This window comes from Copidosoma floridanum, unplaced genomic scaffold, assembly GCF_036245765.1.
Source record: "Copidosoma floridanum isolate Cflo_tuat_1 unplaced genomic scaffold, Cflo_Japanese_pri ptg000028l, whole genome shotgun sequence".
NCBI lineage: Eukaryota > Metazoa > Arthropoda > Insecta > Hymenoptera > Encyrtidae > Copidosoma > Copidosoma floridanum.
In genome coordinates this window covers 6,514,412-6,532,629 of record NW_028321905.1, presented here as the reverse complement: position 1 = coordinate 6,532,629, position 18,218 = coordinate 6,514,412, and the positions used below count along the sequence as shown (strand labels likewise).

The following is an 18,218-nucleotide window of genomic DNA, read 5'->3' as shown; positions in this document are numbered from 1 at the left end:
GATCAAGACTTACTTTTTGACTACTGTCACTTACGATCTTACGATCTCACGTGCTCTCCTCTCCTAGTGACTGGTGTCTTACGCCAACTTGCCTCAAAACATGCTGAATTGCACCTCCGGGCCTCCAAAATTCTACACGAGGAATTCTACGTAGATGACTGCTTGTCTGGCGGTCACTTGGCAGAGGAGATATTAGAAAAGTGTGAAGAGCTCGTGGACTTGGCACGATTAGGTGAATTTCCTGTGCGCAAATGGTCCTCTTATTTGCCGCAGGCCTTAGTTAGTATCCCTCCTGATTATTGCGTCGATCAACCAAAGACCCTGCAGGAAAGTGTAGAGACCGTTCCTGTGCTTGGAATATCTTGGGACCCCAAAACCGATGAATTTACGTTCAAGTTCTTTATTAATAAGTCTTCTAATTTCTGGACAAAAAGAGACTTATTTGATTAAACGGCCAGGTTCTTCGATCCTTTGGGCTGGTTCTCACCGGCGGTAATAGTCCCTAAGATGTTGCTTTAGTCCCTGTGGCTGATCATGATTTCATGAGACAACCCCCTTCCACCATAAGTGGTCGAGACCTGGATAAAGTGGCTGGGCGAGGTTCCAGAACTGGATAAAGTAAGGATTCCTTGATGGAATTTTTACTCTCCTAGCGTACAACTTGAAATTCATGGGTTTGCAGACGCGTTCAAGCAGGCTTATGCCACGGTCATTTACACCCGCGTCGTTTTTGACGATCCCATTTATGTGAATCTTCAAGTAGCCAAGACCCATGTCGCGCCCTTAAAAGTGCTTAGCATTCCGTGACTTGAGCTATGCGCAACTCATTTACTGTCTAAAATCTTCAGACATTTTATAGATAATGGCCTTCGTGAGGAAGCACCAGTCCACTTGTGCACAGACTCTCTTAACGCTCTCCATTGGTTCAATGTCTTACCTTAAAAGTGGCCGGTTTTCGTTGCAAACAGGTGCTCTGAAATTCACAGTCTAGCTTTGGGCGAAAAATGGCACCACATTTCTTCAAAGCAGAACCCAGCAGACTTGGCTTCTCGAGGCATTTTGCCAGGCTAGCTTTCTGCCAAGCGGTTATGGTTCCACGGTCCTGACGTCTTACATTTGTCTAGTCCTCAATACCCAGACTTGAAGGTTGAAGTCACTGATTTAAATTCAGTGTTCAACGTCGCTACTAGTTGCTCGGAGACGGAGCCTAACTCCTTCAGTCGCATCCTCTTTCGTCGTTGCTCGAGTTGGCCTAGGCTGGTACGAGCACTGGCTTATGTGTTGCGTGTCACCTATCGGTGTCTCGGTAGACTGAGGAGACCCCCATTAGACTCGCCAAGATCGAATGACCGGTTCCCTTATCTGGGCTTTGTTCACTGTGAAGTTTTCGTGCAACCTGCTTCTCTGAGCTTGACCACCGCAGAGGTAGAGGTAGTCACTTTGTTTATGATACATGATCATCAACAGCGCTGTTTTGCATCGGACCTTGCCGTTATCAAACACAACTTGACCCTCCCCATTGATCAACATAAGCCTCTCCCTGCCTCAAGTCGTTTGCGCAAGTTGGCTCCCTTTCTGTCTGACGGATTGTTGCGAGTAGGAGGCAGGGTAAGTAACGCTCGGCTAGACTCTGACATCCAACATCCATTGATACTGTTTGGTAAATATAGCCTCTCCCTGTTAATTATTGACCACTACCACCGACTCTCTTCATGGTGGCACTTAAATGACATTCGCGGCTCTTCGTCGAAAGTACTGGGTGATAAATGGTCGCCAGCTGGTACGTTCCAAGCTGACTCATTGCTTGGTCTGTCGCCGTTACGCTACTCGACCTCAGACACAGATGATGGCCAATCTACCGAGTGTCAGAGTGACTCCCTCCCCTGCATTTCAAAGAGCTGGTGTAGATTACACTAGGCCTTTTTCCGTGTGTCTTGCAAAGTGCCGAGGTAGAGGCACACCTAAAGGTTACGTCACCTTGTTTTTTGCATGGTCACCAGAGCCGTGCATCTAGAGATCATGGAGGATTACACTACCGGCTCCTTCATAACGGCTTACCAACGTTTCACGTCTCGTCATGGTCGTTGCTCCGACCTGTATAGTGATCAGGGTACCAATTTTGTAGGAGCAGATCTCGAGCTGAGGAGAATGCTAGAAAATCGTTACAAAAATGAATCCTTTGCAGATTCCCTCTGTACCCTTTGCACACAATGGCACTTTAATCCTCCATCAGCACCTCACTTTGGAGGTTTATGGGAAGCCGCTGTTAAGTCGATTAAATTCGTTTTAAAAGAGTAGTCGCAGCACAGATTCTTACCTTCATCAAATTTTCCACATTGTTATGCAGGATCGAGTCCTGCCTGAACTCGAGACCCTTGGCTCCCTCAATCGACGACTCTGAGAATTTGAATCCTCTTACCCCTTCTCATTTTTTGATTTTTAAACCATCGTATTCGATCCCAGAGCCAGTCTTTGCCTCTGAAAAGTTGTCACCACTGCACAGGTGGAAGCTCCTGTCTCAAACCATGCAGTGCTTTTGGCTCCGATGGTCATCAGAGTATCTTAGTTCGCTTCAAACCCGTGGCAAATGGGTCTCTCCTTGATGACCAATGCAAGTAGGGGACCTCATCTTCATAAAAAACAAGTTCACTCTCCCGGTAAGTGGCTATTTGCTAGAATTCAAGGAGTTTTTACAGACCCTAAAGCGCTAGTGCGAGTTGTAAGGGTTAAGACTCAGGGCACTTCTTTGATTAGACCTATCAATAAACTGATTTCACTACGCACCGTCTCTGAGATCGAATCAATCGGCACTCGTTAAATTACTAAAATGTTGAATCAAATTAGCTCCTTAAGAGGTTGTAGCGCACTCACGGTTCTACCTCACCGTGCCTTTCTTTAATTAGTTGATAAGAATAACTTCTGCATTTTTAGTTCAATGAAATCAAATGTCCTCCCTAGATTTTCTACAAATTTTTTTTTTAAAATGAAGTGTATCAAGTAGCTTATCTTTACTGTAAGTAAAAAGCTTTCCACGTTTAGTTCTTAACATGCATTTTTTCTTGATATCCATTCGTAGTGACTGCTGTCTATCAACCTGTGGAGCATGTACAACATCAAGCTTCCCTGTCGGTAAATTTAATGTTTAACAGTAACTACGTAACAGATAATTATGATTATCGCTTGTATGTACGCGAACTGGCAACAACTATTATTGTATCCAATAGTAATCCTTCCACGCAACGTTGGTACAAGCAAGTCGCTCTGCACGACTCCAAGTTACACTGCGTTATATTTTTACTACATTGTTCATTCTCGTTGTATATTCAACCACTGTGTAATTATTTCATAGATTCTGTGACTCTTTTTCTTAGACATTGAAGATTTACAAACAGTTAAATACAAGTGTGTGTGTATTTCTATCGTGTGAACCAGTACGTCCATACAAAAGAACTCCAATCATCATCCTTGCTTTCGTCCAGCTCACATTAATATTGTCCACTCAACACCACTATCGAACAAAGTCTAAAATACATTTTTAGTGAAAATTCGAAAAATAATTTTTTCATGCTTTCCTACATTCATTTCGTTTTTCCCTTGGAAGTTTAAAAAATCTTGTCTTAGAATTTTATCCACTTATTTTTTAAGGCATCTTTTTGGGAACAAATCAGATAGGAAACCTCAGGAATGTTTATACATTACATAGTGAATTTTTCAATTTTCTGTGTTCAAATCCACAAGTGCTTATATTTTTTTGAAAAAGCTGTGAAGTTCTTATAAATGCTTACTGAAAATGAAAAATATTATGTTAGAAAGATTTCCTTAAGGTGTTTGCTTTCTGTCTTTCATGAAAAAAGTGTTTGCTAGTTTGAAGCTTAGTGTTGTGTGCGTACTGGTCAATTAAGCGGCATATACATAAGTATTCAAAAGACAGTTATAATTTTTACCTATTTTTTACTACATATTGTGAATGTACGTGAACTCATTTGATGTATGTATAAACAAGCAAATTTGAATATACATATATGTATGAATTTATGAGTCATTTTACCAAAACACGGTCTATTTTTTGTCCCAGCTGATTGTCACGCCATGTGAGGAGATATAGATCTGAAGACTTTTTTAAACAATCCAGGATATTTAAAAGAGTTTTTCTGTGAAGAGTTTAACAGAATTTTAATTATCAAAAAGTATTAATATGGTTGCAAATAGAAAAAAGAGCTAAGTAAGCATAACGGGCTCGTGTTTCACGCCAAAATTTGTAGTTATGCCGACGGCTGGAACAAAAATACCTATTTGTCTGTTCTATGGCATGAAATTTTAAAATAATGAATATGAAGAATATTGTTATGCATTTTGCAGAACCAAAAAAGTTGTATCCAAGTCTTAGATAGTGTGTAAGTTGTTGGACCAAAATCTGAAAAATTCAAGACGTTCACGGAAAATGGTCTCAGAAGTGTACGCAATTCAATTGTGTCACTCTAATTTGGATGTTTTGTACTCTATGGACGTTAAGCATAGTGCAGAAACTTTTACCAACTTTCGATTCTGATGAGCTTGTAATACAGTATTGTGAATTAGAAATTTTGATCTTTCCAAAATAAAAAATTTTATTTAAGTTTAATGCGTTATAATCTCGATTTTTAACGAATTTATAAAATATCGTAACGATCCTATTTTTCCATAATGCTGTCCCATACACTTGTATCTTTATTTAATGTTGAATTGTCGACTTAGATAGTAACTTTTACAAGTAGTTATGTGTAATAATTTGAAATAAGTACATAATATTACTGTGAGAATAAAGTCAAATTTTTATGGAGAGTACTGTTATTTCGGTTGCAATGAGATTTTCAAAGAGCCCGTAACGACTTCTCTTATTTTATTTTTCTAAAATAAAATAAGAAAATCATTAAAATTTGTCTCTAGCAGATGCATTAGGGGCCAAATAATTTTAGCTTATTTTGACCACAGATAATACGAAATAAATATTTCCAGAATTAACTACCCATTCGTCTATTCAAGCTCTTGAAATATACCAGTTGCCGTAGAATAATCCGTATATAAATGTTCAAAGATAGAGATAACATTCATACATTAATTATAAACAGTAAAAAAAATTTTTGTTTGTAATGTTTGGGAAGCCATGAGTAAAAAAACTGTCTTTTGCATAGTTATGCAGATGCCGTTAAATTGATTAGCACACGCACAACACTAAAATTTGAACATTCATAAATCTTTTTTTATTAAAAATAGATAGCTAAATCTTTTTAAAGTCCCCTTCAACGTTTTATACGATCATTAGGTTATTATTTCTAAGAACTTCAAAGCTTTATCACTCAGCTTCCTTAAAAATATGTAACCAGTTGTGAAATCGAACAAAAAGAATTAAAAAATTGGCCACTTAATTCATAAACATTTCTGGAATTTCAGATCATGTTTGTCATAAGGTATGTAGCTTATAGATAAGTAAATAATATTTTAAAACAAAACTTTGAAAACTACCCAAGTAATAGTGATTTAAATGTGAAAAAGTATAAAAAACATTTTTTCGAATTTTTACTTACAATGCACTTTAGACATAGATGTCCCAGTTGAAGCAAAAAAAATATCAGATATGCTTTTAACTACTTGAAAAAAAAAAAAAAAAAAAAACAGCTAAACTAGCAACTAGAACTGTTATGGTCTTTAGAGGGTCGTGTTAAGGGTGGCTTTCGCTCACCTTTGAAGTTAACGTGTTGAAGAACGTCCGTATGCATTATATCGTACATTTTGATGCCCAACAGAAGTATTACACAAGGAATTTTTTAATAAAAAAAATATAGAATGATATTTATAAGCTGTAAAAAGAGTTTGAAACTGATAAACAGGCGTTTTTTCACAATATTGAGTGAAAAATAAAGGAGCGGTTGCAAAAAAGACAGAAAAAAGCTGCACGTAACTATTTCTTTACACAGCAGGTTAGGTTAATGAACAATATTTATTGAAAACAAGCTTAGTAAATTTTAATTATTAACATGTATATATTGAAACATACTATCATATTGGTAATATTGATTTTTCTTGGTGTATTTATTTTATAAACCGCTAAAGTGTCGTCAAATCCACACTTCCGAGAATTCAGAAACTTCCAAAGACTCTAAATGTGATTATGTCGTTTGTTGAACAAGTCGTTCTGCTCTCAGTTGTTTCGATGATAATTTGAGGGTCAGTGCCTAAGCACACGATCAGTAAGAGCTAATTTTAGGAGTACTAATGAAAACTCCAAGAAATCAGGTGTTACTTTGAGCAACGTTTTGTTGGTCTTAACGCCAACCTCATCAGGCTCAGTCTATTTCGATAAGACGATCGTTACAGACTTTGTGGTCTGTCAAGAGTCAGAACGAAAGTTTAGAGTCTGTAACGATTGTCTTAACGATATTGACTGAGCCTGATGAGGTTGGCGTTAAGACCAACGAAACGTTGCTCGAACTAACACCTGACTTTTTGGAGTTTTCATTCGTACTCCCAAAATTAGCTCTTACTGATCGTGTGCTTAGGCACTGACCCTCAGAATTTAAATGTGTGTCTCCCACAACAACAACTTCGAAAAAAGTGACTTGTTCAAATACCAATTTACATATGTCTTTACAATATGATAGCCCTATAAATGGTTATCCAATCAAGTCAGATTCAGGAAGTTATCCTGAATGTCTTCGCAAAGATAAACTTCAAATAAATCAATGATTTACACGATTTGCTAGTTTCCTCCTTTAGCAACTTTCATAATGTACAAAAATAAGAGTTTGCTTAAAAAAAATTAAACTTTTTCACAAGAGAAATCGTAAAAGCTACTTTTTTTACGAAAGTGGAAGTGACATTTGATTTTTTTAACCTTATAGAAAGCCTTAACAAGAACCTTAAATATTTTTGTTGTATAACAATCGTTAAATGATAAGGTATTCGAAAGAAAAGTTATCCTAATTTTTAACATTCTTGGGTTCTTTCAAGAACATCTAAGGCTTTCTGGAAGTATCAAGAACTTTCACGAATTTCTTTACTTTTCAGAAAACCTCGAATACATTATTTATTCAGAGTTAATTTAATGAATAAAGTTTACTTTTTCTTTATAGCTGTTGGGTATGCCCAGGACCAGACTTCGGAGAGGATGAGTGCTTTCTGGTTAAATGCTAAGAGTAAAGAGAGTAGTGTAATGCAAGGTCGTTGGTGGCCAGAGTTTCCAGCCTTGAAACCAACAACTTGGTTCGTGACGTCTGCCAGTAAAGGACTAACTAAACTTAATAGTGGCTGGCTTTATATAGTCTATAAGTCGAAGAATTGTTGCCAAAAATAGAAGTAAAAATGTATTTTTTGGCAAGGTAGTTTAAGTTAGACAGCTCTTCGAAACCTGATTATATTGATGGTTAAGTAGGGAATGTAAATACTTATAATGGTCCTGAAAAGGGTCAGAAGTAAAACTTGCAGCTGTTCCTTACTATTATTCTTGATGGCGAAGAGCTGGCTGTGGAAGCTTGACCTTTACCCTTAAAGTCTCTGTGTAGTTAGACTATGCTGGAAGGAGGCACGCCACTGACCAAAAAATATCTCGTCTTCGGGTCGTATGCCAGATAACTAACCGCTTATTGGTAGTCGGGAGAGTGGGCCTGGAAAATAACATCTCTGTTGACATACCGTTCCTACGAAGCACTAAAAGGCTGTTGTGGTTATCCAAACTCGGGATTATTCTCCAGGTTGGTTGGAAGAATGGCCATAAGACCCCAAATTTCTAGAGCTGATTGTGCTCTGACTAGACGTCTCCTGGTATATCGCCGGAGAAGTTTGCGTTCAGAACACCTTTGCATTGGTGGTACTCATCGAGCATGGTGGTTCAAGATAAAGTTCAACGTAAGTTGCTTGTCCATGAGAGAACAGTGTCGTTGGTATCCAGGATACCCAGTTGCACGACCTCCAGATGTAGGCTTTATGCACTGTCAGGGAATGACTATGTATTGGGTCTATTGCTCGGGCCTATTACAACTGCACTCATTTAATTCCGTTTAAAGTTGTTCAGAGTTTACTTCGATGCCACCTTGTAGATTTAACTGAACTAAAGCGCTAAACTTTAAGCTAATTTTTTGCTTTTGTTATTAATTTTTTTAAGATAAAAACTATAATGAAACCATCTAGGAAGTGTCAAGAATCGAAAGAAATTTTTCCTTAAACTGAGTTGAGGGCTGAGTAGTAATTGGAGTAGCTTAACTAGTTTATTTATCTCTGGCTGATGATGTACACTGATTTATCACTGGAGTTAAAGTGCCCACCCGTGAATTTAATTACCTCGTAGCCGTGTAACTAGGGGTTAAGAGAATTTTGTTTATTACTGTATTTTTTAAAGAGCAAATAAACATTTAAATTATAGATTTACAATATAAATTAAATACTGCAACGAGGCCCACTTAGTTGTCTCAGTTAAATCTGAGCTAGCAATACTACCGATGGATTTGGAGGCAACAATATCATTTTCAGTGAACATCTCAGGGCTTATACTACCTACTAATACTACAAATACTACCTAGTTTTTTAAAAGAAGCTTTGAAAAATTCTGGAGTAGAAACAGGAAAAATATTCTTTAATCTTATGGTACACTGGGGGTGAGGTCTCATCCACTGATTTGTCTCAGCAGTATAAAAATTTCTTAATGGATTCATGTATAAGTTATCCAGTGGTTGGATTCAGGTGGTACAGTGCAGATAAAAATATATCATAACGACAACATTAGGTAGAGCCAGTTTTATTGCATTGAGATTTTTGACGTGAGTTGTGTGTCCATCAAAAAAAAAACGGTACTGGATTGCTGGTACTTGCATTGGAAGATAGTATAACTTACTGTTATCATTTTGTGAACACTAGCTCCTCCATTCAACCGCTTGGATTAAATTTAGCCTATGCATCTGGTTGTTTGCCTTCTAAATATCTAGGATTCTCCTTTTTTCAAGGGAATTCTGATATCAGTGACATCTATTTACCTGAGGCTGAGAAACAAATGCAAGCAGTCACAGTTGTACTTATTTTCGCTGAGACCTTAGATCTAACTTTCCTCTTGCATTTTAATGCTACAAGTTTTCCTTGGTTTTTGGGTTGCAAGAAACATCTGTCTCGTTTTCATTGTTGATGTTCCAAACCACACAGTTTTACTGATCATAGGCACTTTTCAGTATTGTAAGAATTTAATTAATGCTTTTCTGTTTAAAACCTGTTGCCCTAGCCACAGATGCTGACTCAGGTTTTCTAAGCGAGAAGTGAGGGTTTCATTTGAGAAAAAATTTTTAAACCAATCTCCTCTAGCTGAATAGGTATCCTTACGAAATAATTTTGGTATTTATAAACTTTTAAGAAAGGTGTACGTCAGCTTTGAACTTCTTAACTAGTAAAACCATGCAATCTGGCCTTATTCTCCAAAATTTTGTTGCAAATATACTTTTTTACTCAACACTAAAGATAGATTTGAACCCTACAACTGAAAAATTTTCACAATAATGAATTTAATTTCACGTAACCTCCAAATAAATATTACCACTTAAATCATAAACCTTTTAGTTTTATAAGTTAAATTGTCTAAAGATCGTTTTTTAGAGCTCTTCAAGAGCTTCTTTCGTAATTTCTAGCAAGATATTTTAAGCTCTTCTGATATGACTCCAAATTCTTCTCCTTCTCCCAACGCATCCAACACATGACCCGTTTTTTCCCCAAAGTCATTTTTGTTTCAAGTAATAATAATTACTATATTTCTTGAAGTGTTAAAAAAAAAGCTCACTATTTTTACAAAGAAGAACAACTACATTTTTGATTGAAATAGTTGTAAGCCTTCAGAATATTACTGTTAGTTATTTTTTGGTTGATGGAGCCGTTTAAATCATTATTACTAAACAATTGTAAATACCTTTATTTTTTGATACACATTTGGTCCCGGTCTTCTTTATAATTGCTTGTACAGAGAGACATAAAAAATAACGACAGTATTGGCGTCAGATGGGTAAGGGGGGTCAGTGCGAGGAGTAGAGGTGTTACGCTTGAAATATGCGTCGAGGAGAAAGCCCTAAATGAGAAGGAAGTGTGGGGAAAGACAGAAATGACAGAATGATGGTGCAATATTTGACCATTTTCTAGATTTGAAGAAGCGGGGTTAGGTCAGGATAACGATAAAAATATGCGTAAGTGCCTCTCTTATGTTACAGAAGAAGATTGGAAAAATGAGGAGAGGAAGAGGAATGTTTTTTAATTAATTTCATTCCTCAAACAGAAAAAAAAACTTCTTTAGTGCTATGTCTGATGACCTCTTGCACACCATCTAAGCATGGTATCCCCTTAACCCTGAGCTATTTCTGACGAAAGATTACCTTTTACTTCTTATATAGTGTGGTTCTTCTATAGTGTGGTCCAAGCTTATAGGTTATTAAAGTACCTGTAAGCCACTCAAAAATTCATGTATCATTTAGTATACTTATTAACAAATTATTTACAACATTTGATAATTTTTTCAAAACTACAAAAAAACGTTCTTTAGTAAAAGATTTCTTATCCAATAAACAGCAATCATCAATCTAATTTTTTTTTTTTTGAACCACAACATCAATAAGTTACTTAGCGTTTGTAAAATATTTTAAATTATTTTTAAAACGTTTTCAAGCAGTTTTGCTACTACAAAAGTTTTTTTTCATCACTGAATGATTACTACGAGGTTTTTTAAGAACATTCATTGACTTTTATTCCATTTTACTTTTAAATAAATTTTTTATTTGTAACTAATATGATTTTGTAATTTAATCCATGACAGTTAGCATGGGGAAAGTACAAAGGGATAATGGGAGCGCAAATATGTAGCAATGCTGGTAATTATGTGGTTTATACAAATGGATCTCAATGTACGCTTTCGCAAACTGTGGACCCTATTTTATAATTTTGTCACAGTCAAACTTGCGAATCCATTTATGAATCTTATATGTTTATTGAATAGTAGCCATCATATGAAAAAATTCAAAGATTTCTACGGATCATTTTCCAACAAATGCAGTTTTACGTTGTTTTTTCATAAAGTGACATGTTCAGTTGTGAGGTTTATATCAATAAAACACGAAAGATGTTATATCATTAATTTTATTTTTAATTATTTCTAATGCATACATTATCACTTAGTTTACAATGTATTTCATTTAAATCTTAGTAATCCTCTAAAATAGAGATTTTACATGACTTAATAAAAACTAATGAATAAAATGTATTATTATTGATATATAAACGGTAAAACAAATATATGATTTTAATTTTCATCAAGCTCACATACTTTTCAAATTTTGAAAGCCTACTAAAATTTTCAAAGTTTTCTTGTCATCTCTTTTGGGTTATCAAACCATCGTTGTAAATGCGTTTGCTCTACCTTTTTAATCCATACATCATTGTGAACGATGCATAATTTAAAATTTCCTGGACCAAATGTACAAGACTTTATCAAAAGGTCCTTGAAAATGATTTAAAATGATATAAAATAAAAAAATTTTTTTACCATGGGCCAAAAGTGGAACTTCCGCGTTGCACTCTTGGATCACACTTGGCACACTGGTAATTAAAGACCGGGACCGAATGTGTATCCAAGAATATGGGTATTCACATTTGTTTAGTAACAATGACTTAAACAGCTCTTGTTTTTTTGTTATTGCATCTTAAAAGGGAACGCAGTAATTGATAATACAAAGCTTTGATCTACATCTATGTGAAATTAAATTTATTATTGTGGAAATTTTTCAGTTGTAGGGTTAAAATCTATCTTTAGTGTTAAGTAAAAAAGTATATTTGCAACAAAATTTTAGAGAATAAGGCCAGATTGCATGGTTTTACTAGTTTAGAAGTTCAAAGCTGACGTACACCTTTCTTAAAAGTTTATAAATACCAATATTATTTCGTAAGGATACCTATTTAGCTAGAGGAGATTGGTTTAAAAATTTTTTCTCAAATGAAACCCTCACTTCTCGCTTAGAAAACCTGAGTCAGCATCTGCGGCTAGGGCAACAGGTTTTAAACAGAAAAGCATCAATTAAATTCTTACAATACTGAAAAGTGCCTATGATCAGTAAAACTGTGTGGTTTGGAACATCAACAATGAAAACGAGACAGATGTTTCTTGCAACCCAAAAACCAAGGAAAACTTGTAGCATTAAAATGCAAGAAGAAAGTTGGATCTAAGGTCTCAGCGGAAATAAGTACAACTGTAACTGCTTGCATTTGTTTCTCAGCCTCAGGTTAATAGATGTCACTGATATCAGAATTCCCTTGCAAAAAGGAGAATCCTAGATATTTAGAAGGCAAACAACCAGATGCATAGGCTAAATTTGATCCAAGCGGTTGAATGGAGGAGCCAGTGTTCACAAAATGATAACAGTAAGTTATACTATCTTCCAATGCAAGTACCAGCAATCCAGTACCGGTTTTTTTTGATGGACACACAACTCACGTCAAAAATCTGAATGCAATAAAACTGGCTCTACCGAATGTTGTCGTTATGATATATTTTTATCTGCACTGTACCACCTGAATCCAACCACTGGATAACTTATACATGAATCCATTAAGAAATTTTTATACTGCTGAGATAAATCAGTGGATGAGACCTCACCCCCAGTGTACCATAAGATTGAAGAATATTTTTCCTGTTTCTACTCCAGAATTTTTCAAAGCTTCTTTAAAAAAACTAGGTAGTCTTTGTAGTATTAGTAGGTAGTATAAGCCCTGAGATGTTCACTGAAAATGATATTGTTGCCTCCAAATCCATCGGTAGTATTGCTAGCTCAGATTTAACTGAGACAACTAAGTGGGCCTCGTTGCAGTATTTGATTTATATTGTAAATCTATAATTTAAATGTTTATTTGCTCTTTAAAAAATACAGTAATAAACAAAATTCTCTTAACCCCTAGTTACACGGCTACGAGGTAATTAAATTCACGGGTGGGCACTTTAACTCCAGTGATAAATCAGTGTACATCATCAGCCAGAGATAAATCAACTAGTTAAGCTACTCCAATTACTACTCAGCCCTCAACTCAGTTTAAGGAAAAATTTCTTTCGATTCTTGACACTTCCTAGATGGTTTCATTATAGTTTTTATCTTAAAAAAATTAATAACGAAAGCAAAAATTCAGCTTAAAGTTTAGCGCTTTAGTTTAGTTAAATCTACAAGGTGGCATCGAAGTAAACTCTGAACAACTTTAAACGGAATTAAATGAGTGCAGTTGTAATAGGCCCGAGCAATAGACCCAATACATAGTCATTCCCTGACAGTGCATAAAGCCTACATCTGGAGGTCATGCAACTGGGTATCCTGGATACCAACGACACTGTTCTCTAATGGACAAGCAACTTACGTTGAACTTTATCTTGAACCACCATGCTTGATGAGTACCACCAATGCAAAGGTGTTCTGAACGCAAACTTCTTCGGCGATATACCAGGAGACGTCTAGTCAGAGCACAATCAGCTCTAGAAATTTGGGGTCTTATGGCCATTCTTCTAACCAACCTGGAGAATAATCCCGAGTTTGGATAACCACAACAGCCTTTTAGTGCTTCGTAGGAACGGTATGTCCACAGAGATGTTATTTTCCAGGCCCACTCTCCCGACTGCCAATAAGCGGTTAGTTATCTGGCATACGACCCGAAGACGAGATATTTTTTGGTCAGTGGCGTGCCTCCTTCCAGCAAAGTCTAACTACACAGAGACTTTAAGGGTAAAGGTCAAGCTTCTACAGCCAGCTCTTCGCCATCAAGAATAATAGTAAGGAACAGCTGCAAGTTTTACTTCTGACCCTTTTCAGGACCATTATAAGTATTTACATTCCCTACTTTACCATCAATATAATCAGGTTTCGAAGAGCTGTCTAACTTAAACTACCTTGCCAAAAAATACATTTTTACTTTTATTTTTGGCAACAATTCTTCGACTTATAGACTATATAAAGCCAGCCACTATTAAGTTTAGTTAGTCCTTCACTGGCAGACGTCACGAACCAAGTTGTTGGTTTCAAGGCTGGGAACTCTGGCCACCAACGACCTTGCATTACACTACTCTCTTTACTCTTAGCATTTAACCAGAAGTTACTCATCCTCTCCGAAGTCTGGTCCTGGGCATACCCAACAGCTATAAAGAAAAAGTAAACTTCAGCAAGCGGGATAATTTCCTACGGGCAAGCATCACGAACCAATCTCCCCAACTCAGATCACTAAAACAACTGATCTCTATAAAAAAAGAAGGTGCTTGAGTTACGAACGTCTTCCACGTAATATCAGAAGACGTTGGAAAAGAGCTCCAAAAATAGCTCTAACGCTCTAGACGTAGTAGTATTCTTCCTGATCAGTTTGGTGCTACAACGGCAGGCCAGGAAAGATTATCCTATGATATTCAAGTAGTCACGTTTGCTAAAAACTTTAGTTGAAAAAGTGTTTAGCTCACCAGTCTTTTTTAGAGCCATTGGATATCGAACTACTTTGCTGTCAAATACATTACTTTCTCACAAAGTTGACAAAAAACAGGCTCAGGGCTCACAAAAGTTTGAACCATACTCATAGTCACAAGAGAGCGTATTGGACGAAAAGCTTTAAATGCTTCAAATGTTTAAAACTTTTGGCGTCAAGAAACTGACAGAATATTTTTTGAGATTTAAACAGCAGCATCAAAATTGACAAATAAAGAGCTAATTATGTGAGGGATCAGATTTCCATTATAACCCTGGCTGTAGTAATCACTTTAATATTCTAGATCTTAAATGTATGATAATGTGTATTTGTATTTATTTTGGCAAAAAAAAATGGATAGATTAAGCTCCAGGGCTTCGTAATTATATATTTTTTGTCAGTTTTAAATGTTTATAGTTTCGACAAATAGCCCTTTTTATTCATGAGATCTTGAGGAATTTCAAATTTATGGCCCTGTAGGGCCATGAATTATCGTGTGGCGTAAAGAGCGCACGGTACTTCTCAGCATAATTGAATTTTTTTACTTTTCATAGCTTATTATTTGACAAAATAAGCTGCATTGATTCCGAATAAATACGATAAAATTAGATAAAAAGATTTTTGTTTTTAAAAGTGTCAGGAATACATGTAAAGCTTAAAACTAAATACGTTTTACATTACGTGTCACCACACTCCATTGTTATATTCAGTAAATCTCGGGCGAAGTCAAAATGGAGGGGGGGGGGCTTGTACAATAATATACCCAAAAATATTTTTCGTGACCATGAGTATATAATTTTTTAGGAGCATTTAAAAACATCTGCCAGAGCAAAAGCTGCTACCATAATATCCTTAGAATTTAAAGATTGTCTTAGCATAAGTAAAAATAACTGAAAAGCTGGTAGTTGCTACTTGAAACCTACATCAAAAAAACGAAAAATTGGACAAGATATCACTAATACTGTTTAATTAATTTAGTCAATACCAAGTGCTGAATACTAACTTAAAATATTGTAAACCAGCAGGAGGTAATTCAGTTTGACGAAATTGTTTTACGTCAAGCTTATCCCATGATTTAGAAGTTAAAGCTACAGTCAGTTTTTTACTGTGACAGTCAGTATTATTTCTTCCCTATTTGCTAAAATAAAAAAAGGATTACCTTTTTTCTTTACTCGCTTGTCATTTTATTTGTAGAACCACTGTAATTTTATCCTTACTTTCTTTGTAAGTAAATTATTGTTACTATAAATTGTAAGATAAATGTATGATAAGACTAAAGGCTCACGTGCAACTAAAATTTGAAAATGTATACGTAATTTATTGCTAAATAAACATTTAAAAATATATGACTATTAGTCCTAATAAGATAATGAAGTTTTTTTATGTATTCGAGCCATACTTTGCAATACAAATTACATCTTCAAGAAAAGGCTAGCCCCCATTTACAATGAATGAGCCCATATTTCCTCAGTGCTGAACCCATACCACCCCAGTTGGAGGGCAGTATGGGTATATTAGATTAGCTACGCTTTCGATGGCTTTTTTCAAAAATTAATTGTTTTTACGATTTAAACGACTGTACACGGAATTTTTAAACTTTGTAAAATGTTATCTAACTCTAAAAATATGGAAAACTTTCAAAAATGCATTGGTCTTAGTCTTTTTAAAAATTTTTTACCCATTCTGACCCGGTCTTCACTACTACCGATAAGCTGTGACGCTCCTTATTTTGAGACATTACAGACTTACTTTATACATGATGCTGTTAAATTTGATTCGTACAAAATGGAATTCTGTAAAAGAAAAGTTGAAATCATTAGACAACTATTTTAATGACTTGATAACCTCAGTAGTTCCAGTATATACAGACCTAGGTTTATCAAAATTTTTTTACATGAAAAGAAGCTAGTTTTAGTAACATTTCGTTGTTGATGATATTGATTTATGTTGCTTATGAAATTAATTTAATGTTATAGCTTTTTAAAAATATTTATTAAACAAATAACTTTTTTGACAAAGAGGAGAAACCAACGCCCAATCTTGACACTTGGTATATAAAGAATAACTAAAGCCTAAGTTTGCTAAACTACGTGTAAAAAGAGACAAATAAAACCTTACGTGTTTAAGATATGATTTGATTTATTGTATTTATTTGTCATGCGATAGAAATTTTATTAAAATAAAGCTTTTTTGATTTGTTATGGATTGAAAAATGTGCAACAATTTTTTTTTATTTTATTTTTTATTTTATTCAAAAAAGTTACTTCAAAAACGATATCTTACTAAAGTACCGCGTAAGATTTTTCACGATTGTATAAGTTATGTATCCTACTACATATAGTTGAAATGCTATTTGTTTGAATAATATTTTTATACACCAAAGACTTTTACTCTCTCTGAACTGCTCTTAACAATTATAAAAAACAAAGAAGTGATTATAATCTTTTAATATGTTGGATGCTTACGTCTTGTCCTCATTAGGTTAAAAGTCACTTACGAATATATATAAAACTCATCAAGTCAAATAATGAACCTTAAATAACTAAAGTTACCAGTGAAATTTTCGTATTAAATGATACTTATTTAGTAATATTTTATGGAAACAGAATCATTGTCTGGTGTTTAGGATGACCATTGGACGTAGTAAACTTTTTAACCTAAAAATTTGTTCAAAAAAGCTTTGAAAACTTTCATAGATTAATAATTCACTTTTACCTGGAAACTTTTGCGTATTAAATCATCATCTCTCTCACAAGTTGAGAAGGAATTATACCGTCCTTGAATATTGGCGTTGAGAAATGGGTTATGAGGATTTATAGCACCTGAAAAGTAAGTTATAGAAATTAAGCATATGTACAAGAAAAGTTATTCAGGTAAATATACACACTTTTTTAAATTTAAAATTTTATGTAATAATATTAAAGTGACCTTAAATTAACGTCTTTTTTTTTATTTCATCAACAGCTCAAATATATTATCAGTTAAGAAAAAACACAAAAAATGATGAAACCTCGCACTAATGAAAACAAATAATAACGTGCTAGGTTTCTATGATCAAGGATATCCTACATAAGTGCCACAGTAACAGTTCTGAGATCCGGTCATTTTTCCGATGATTCGAGTTACCAAAATCTAAACACCGAATATCGTAAAACCGAAATTTATTTTGAAGAAATTTTATTTTCCTCGTGTGTAACTAACCGATGACCGTATAATCGAACGTTAAATTAGTCGAAAATCATTTAAACGACTATACATTTATCCGAAAATTCATTTTATCTGAAGGTTAATTTATAGAATGCATATTTTTCCGAAGATTCGCTTTACCGAAAATCAGTTTAGCGAAAGATACATTATCCAAATACCATTCTGCCGAAGATGCAATTATCCGAAAACTTAAAAAACTACTTATTAACGTTGAAAATGACGTAGTACAACAAATAAAACAAGTTACAGAGCATAAAAGTTGTTTAAAGGCAGATAATTATTGATATCTGAGTGAGACAGTTACTTTTGTGGGGAAGGAGCACCACTGTATACTATTTCAGCCTCGGTGCGCACTTTACTATGAATAAAAGGTAAGACAATTAATAACCTTGTCTGCAGTAATTTATTCTAAACTAGCATCATTATTTCTCAAAATAACTGTTTCATCATGCTTACTCAGCTCTAAAAAATCTTTTTGTGAAATACACACAAAGTGAAAAACAGCTAAAATCACATTATTGTTCTCCCAAACATGC

At 34.9% G+C, this 18,218-nt stretch overlaps 1 protein-coding gene across 1 annotated transcript in view; it reads right to left on the bottom strand.

Moving 5' to 3' along the window:
• The window catches only part of jef (major facilitator superfamily domain-containing protein 6 jef), a 467,956-nt gene that overhangs the window by 7,340 nt on the left and 442,398 nt on the right, over window positions 1–18,218 (bottom strand). Inside the window, exon 10 of the mRNA XM_089595806.1 lies at window positions 17,191–17,297. Within this exon, the coding sequence (XP_089451932.1) occupies window positions 17,191–17,297 (107 nt within the window). The remainder of the gene's footprint in view (window positions 1–17,190; window positions 17,298–18,218) is intronic.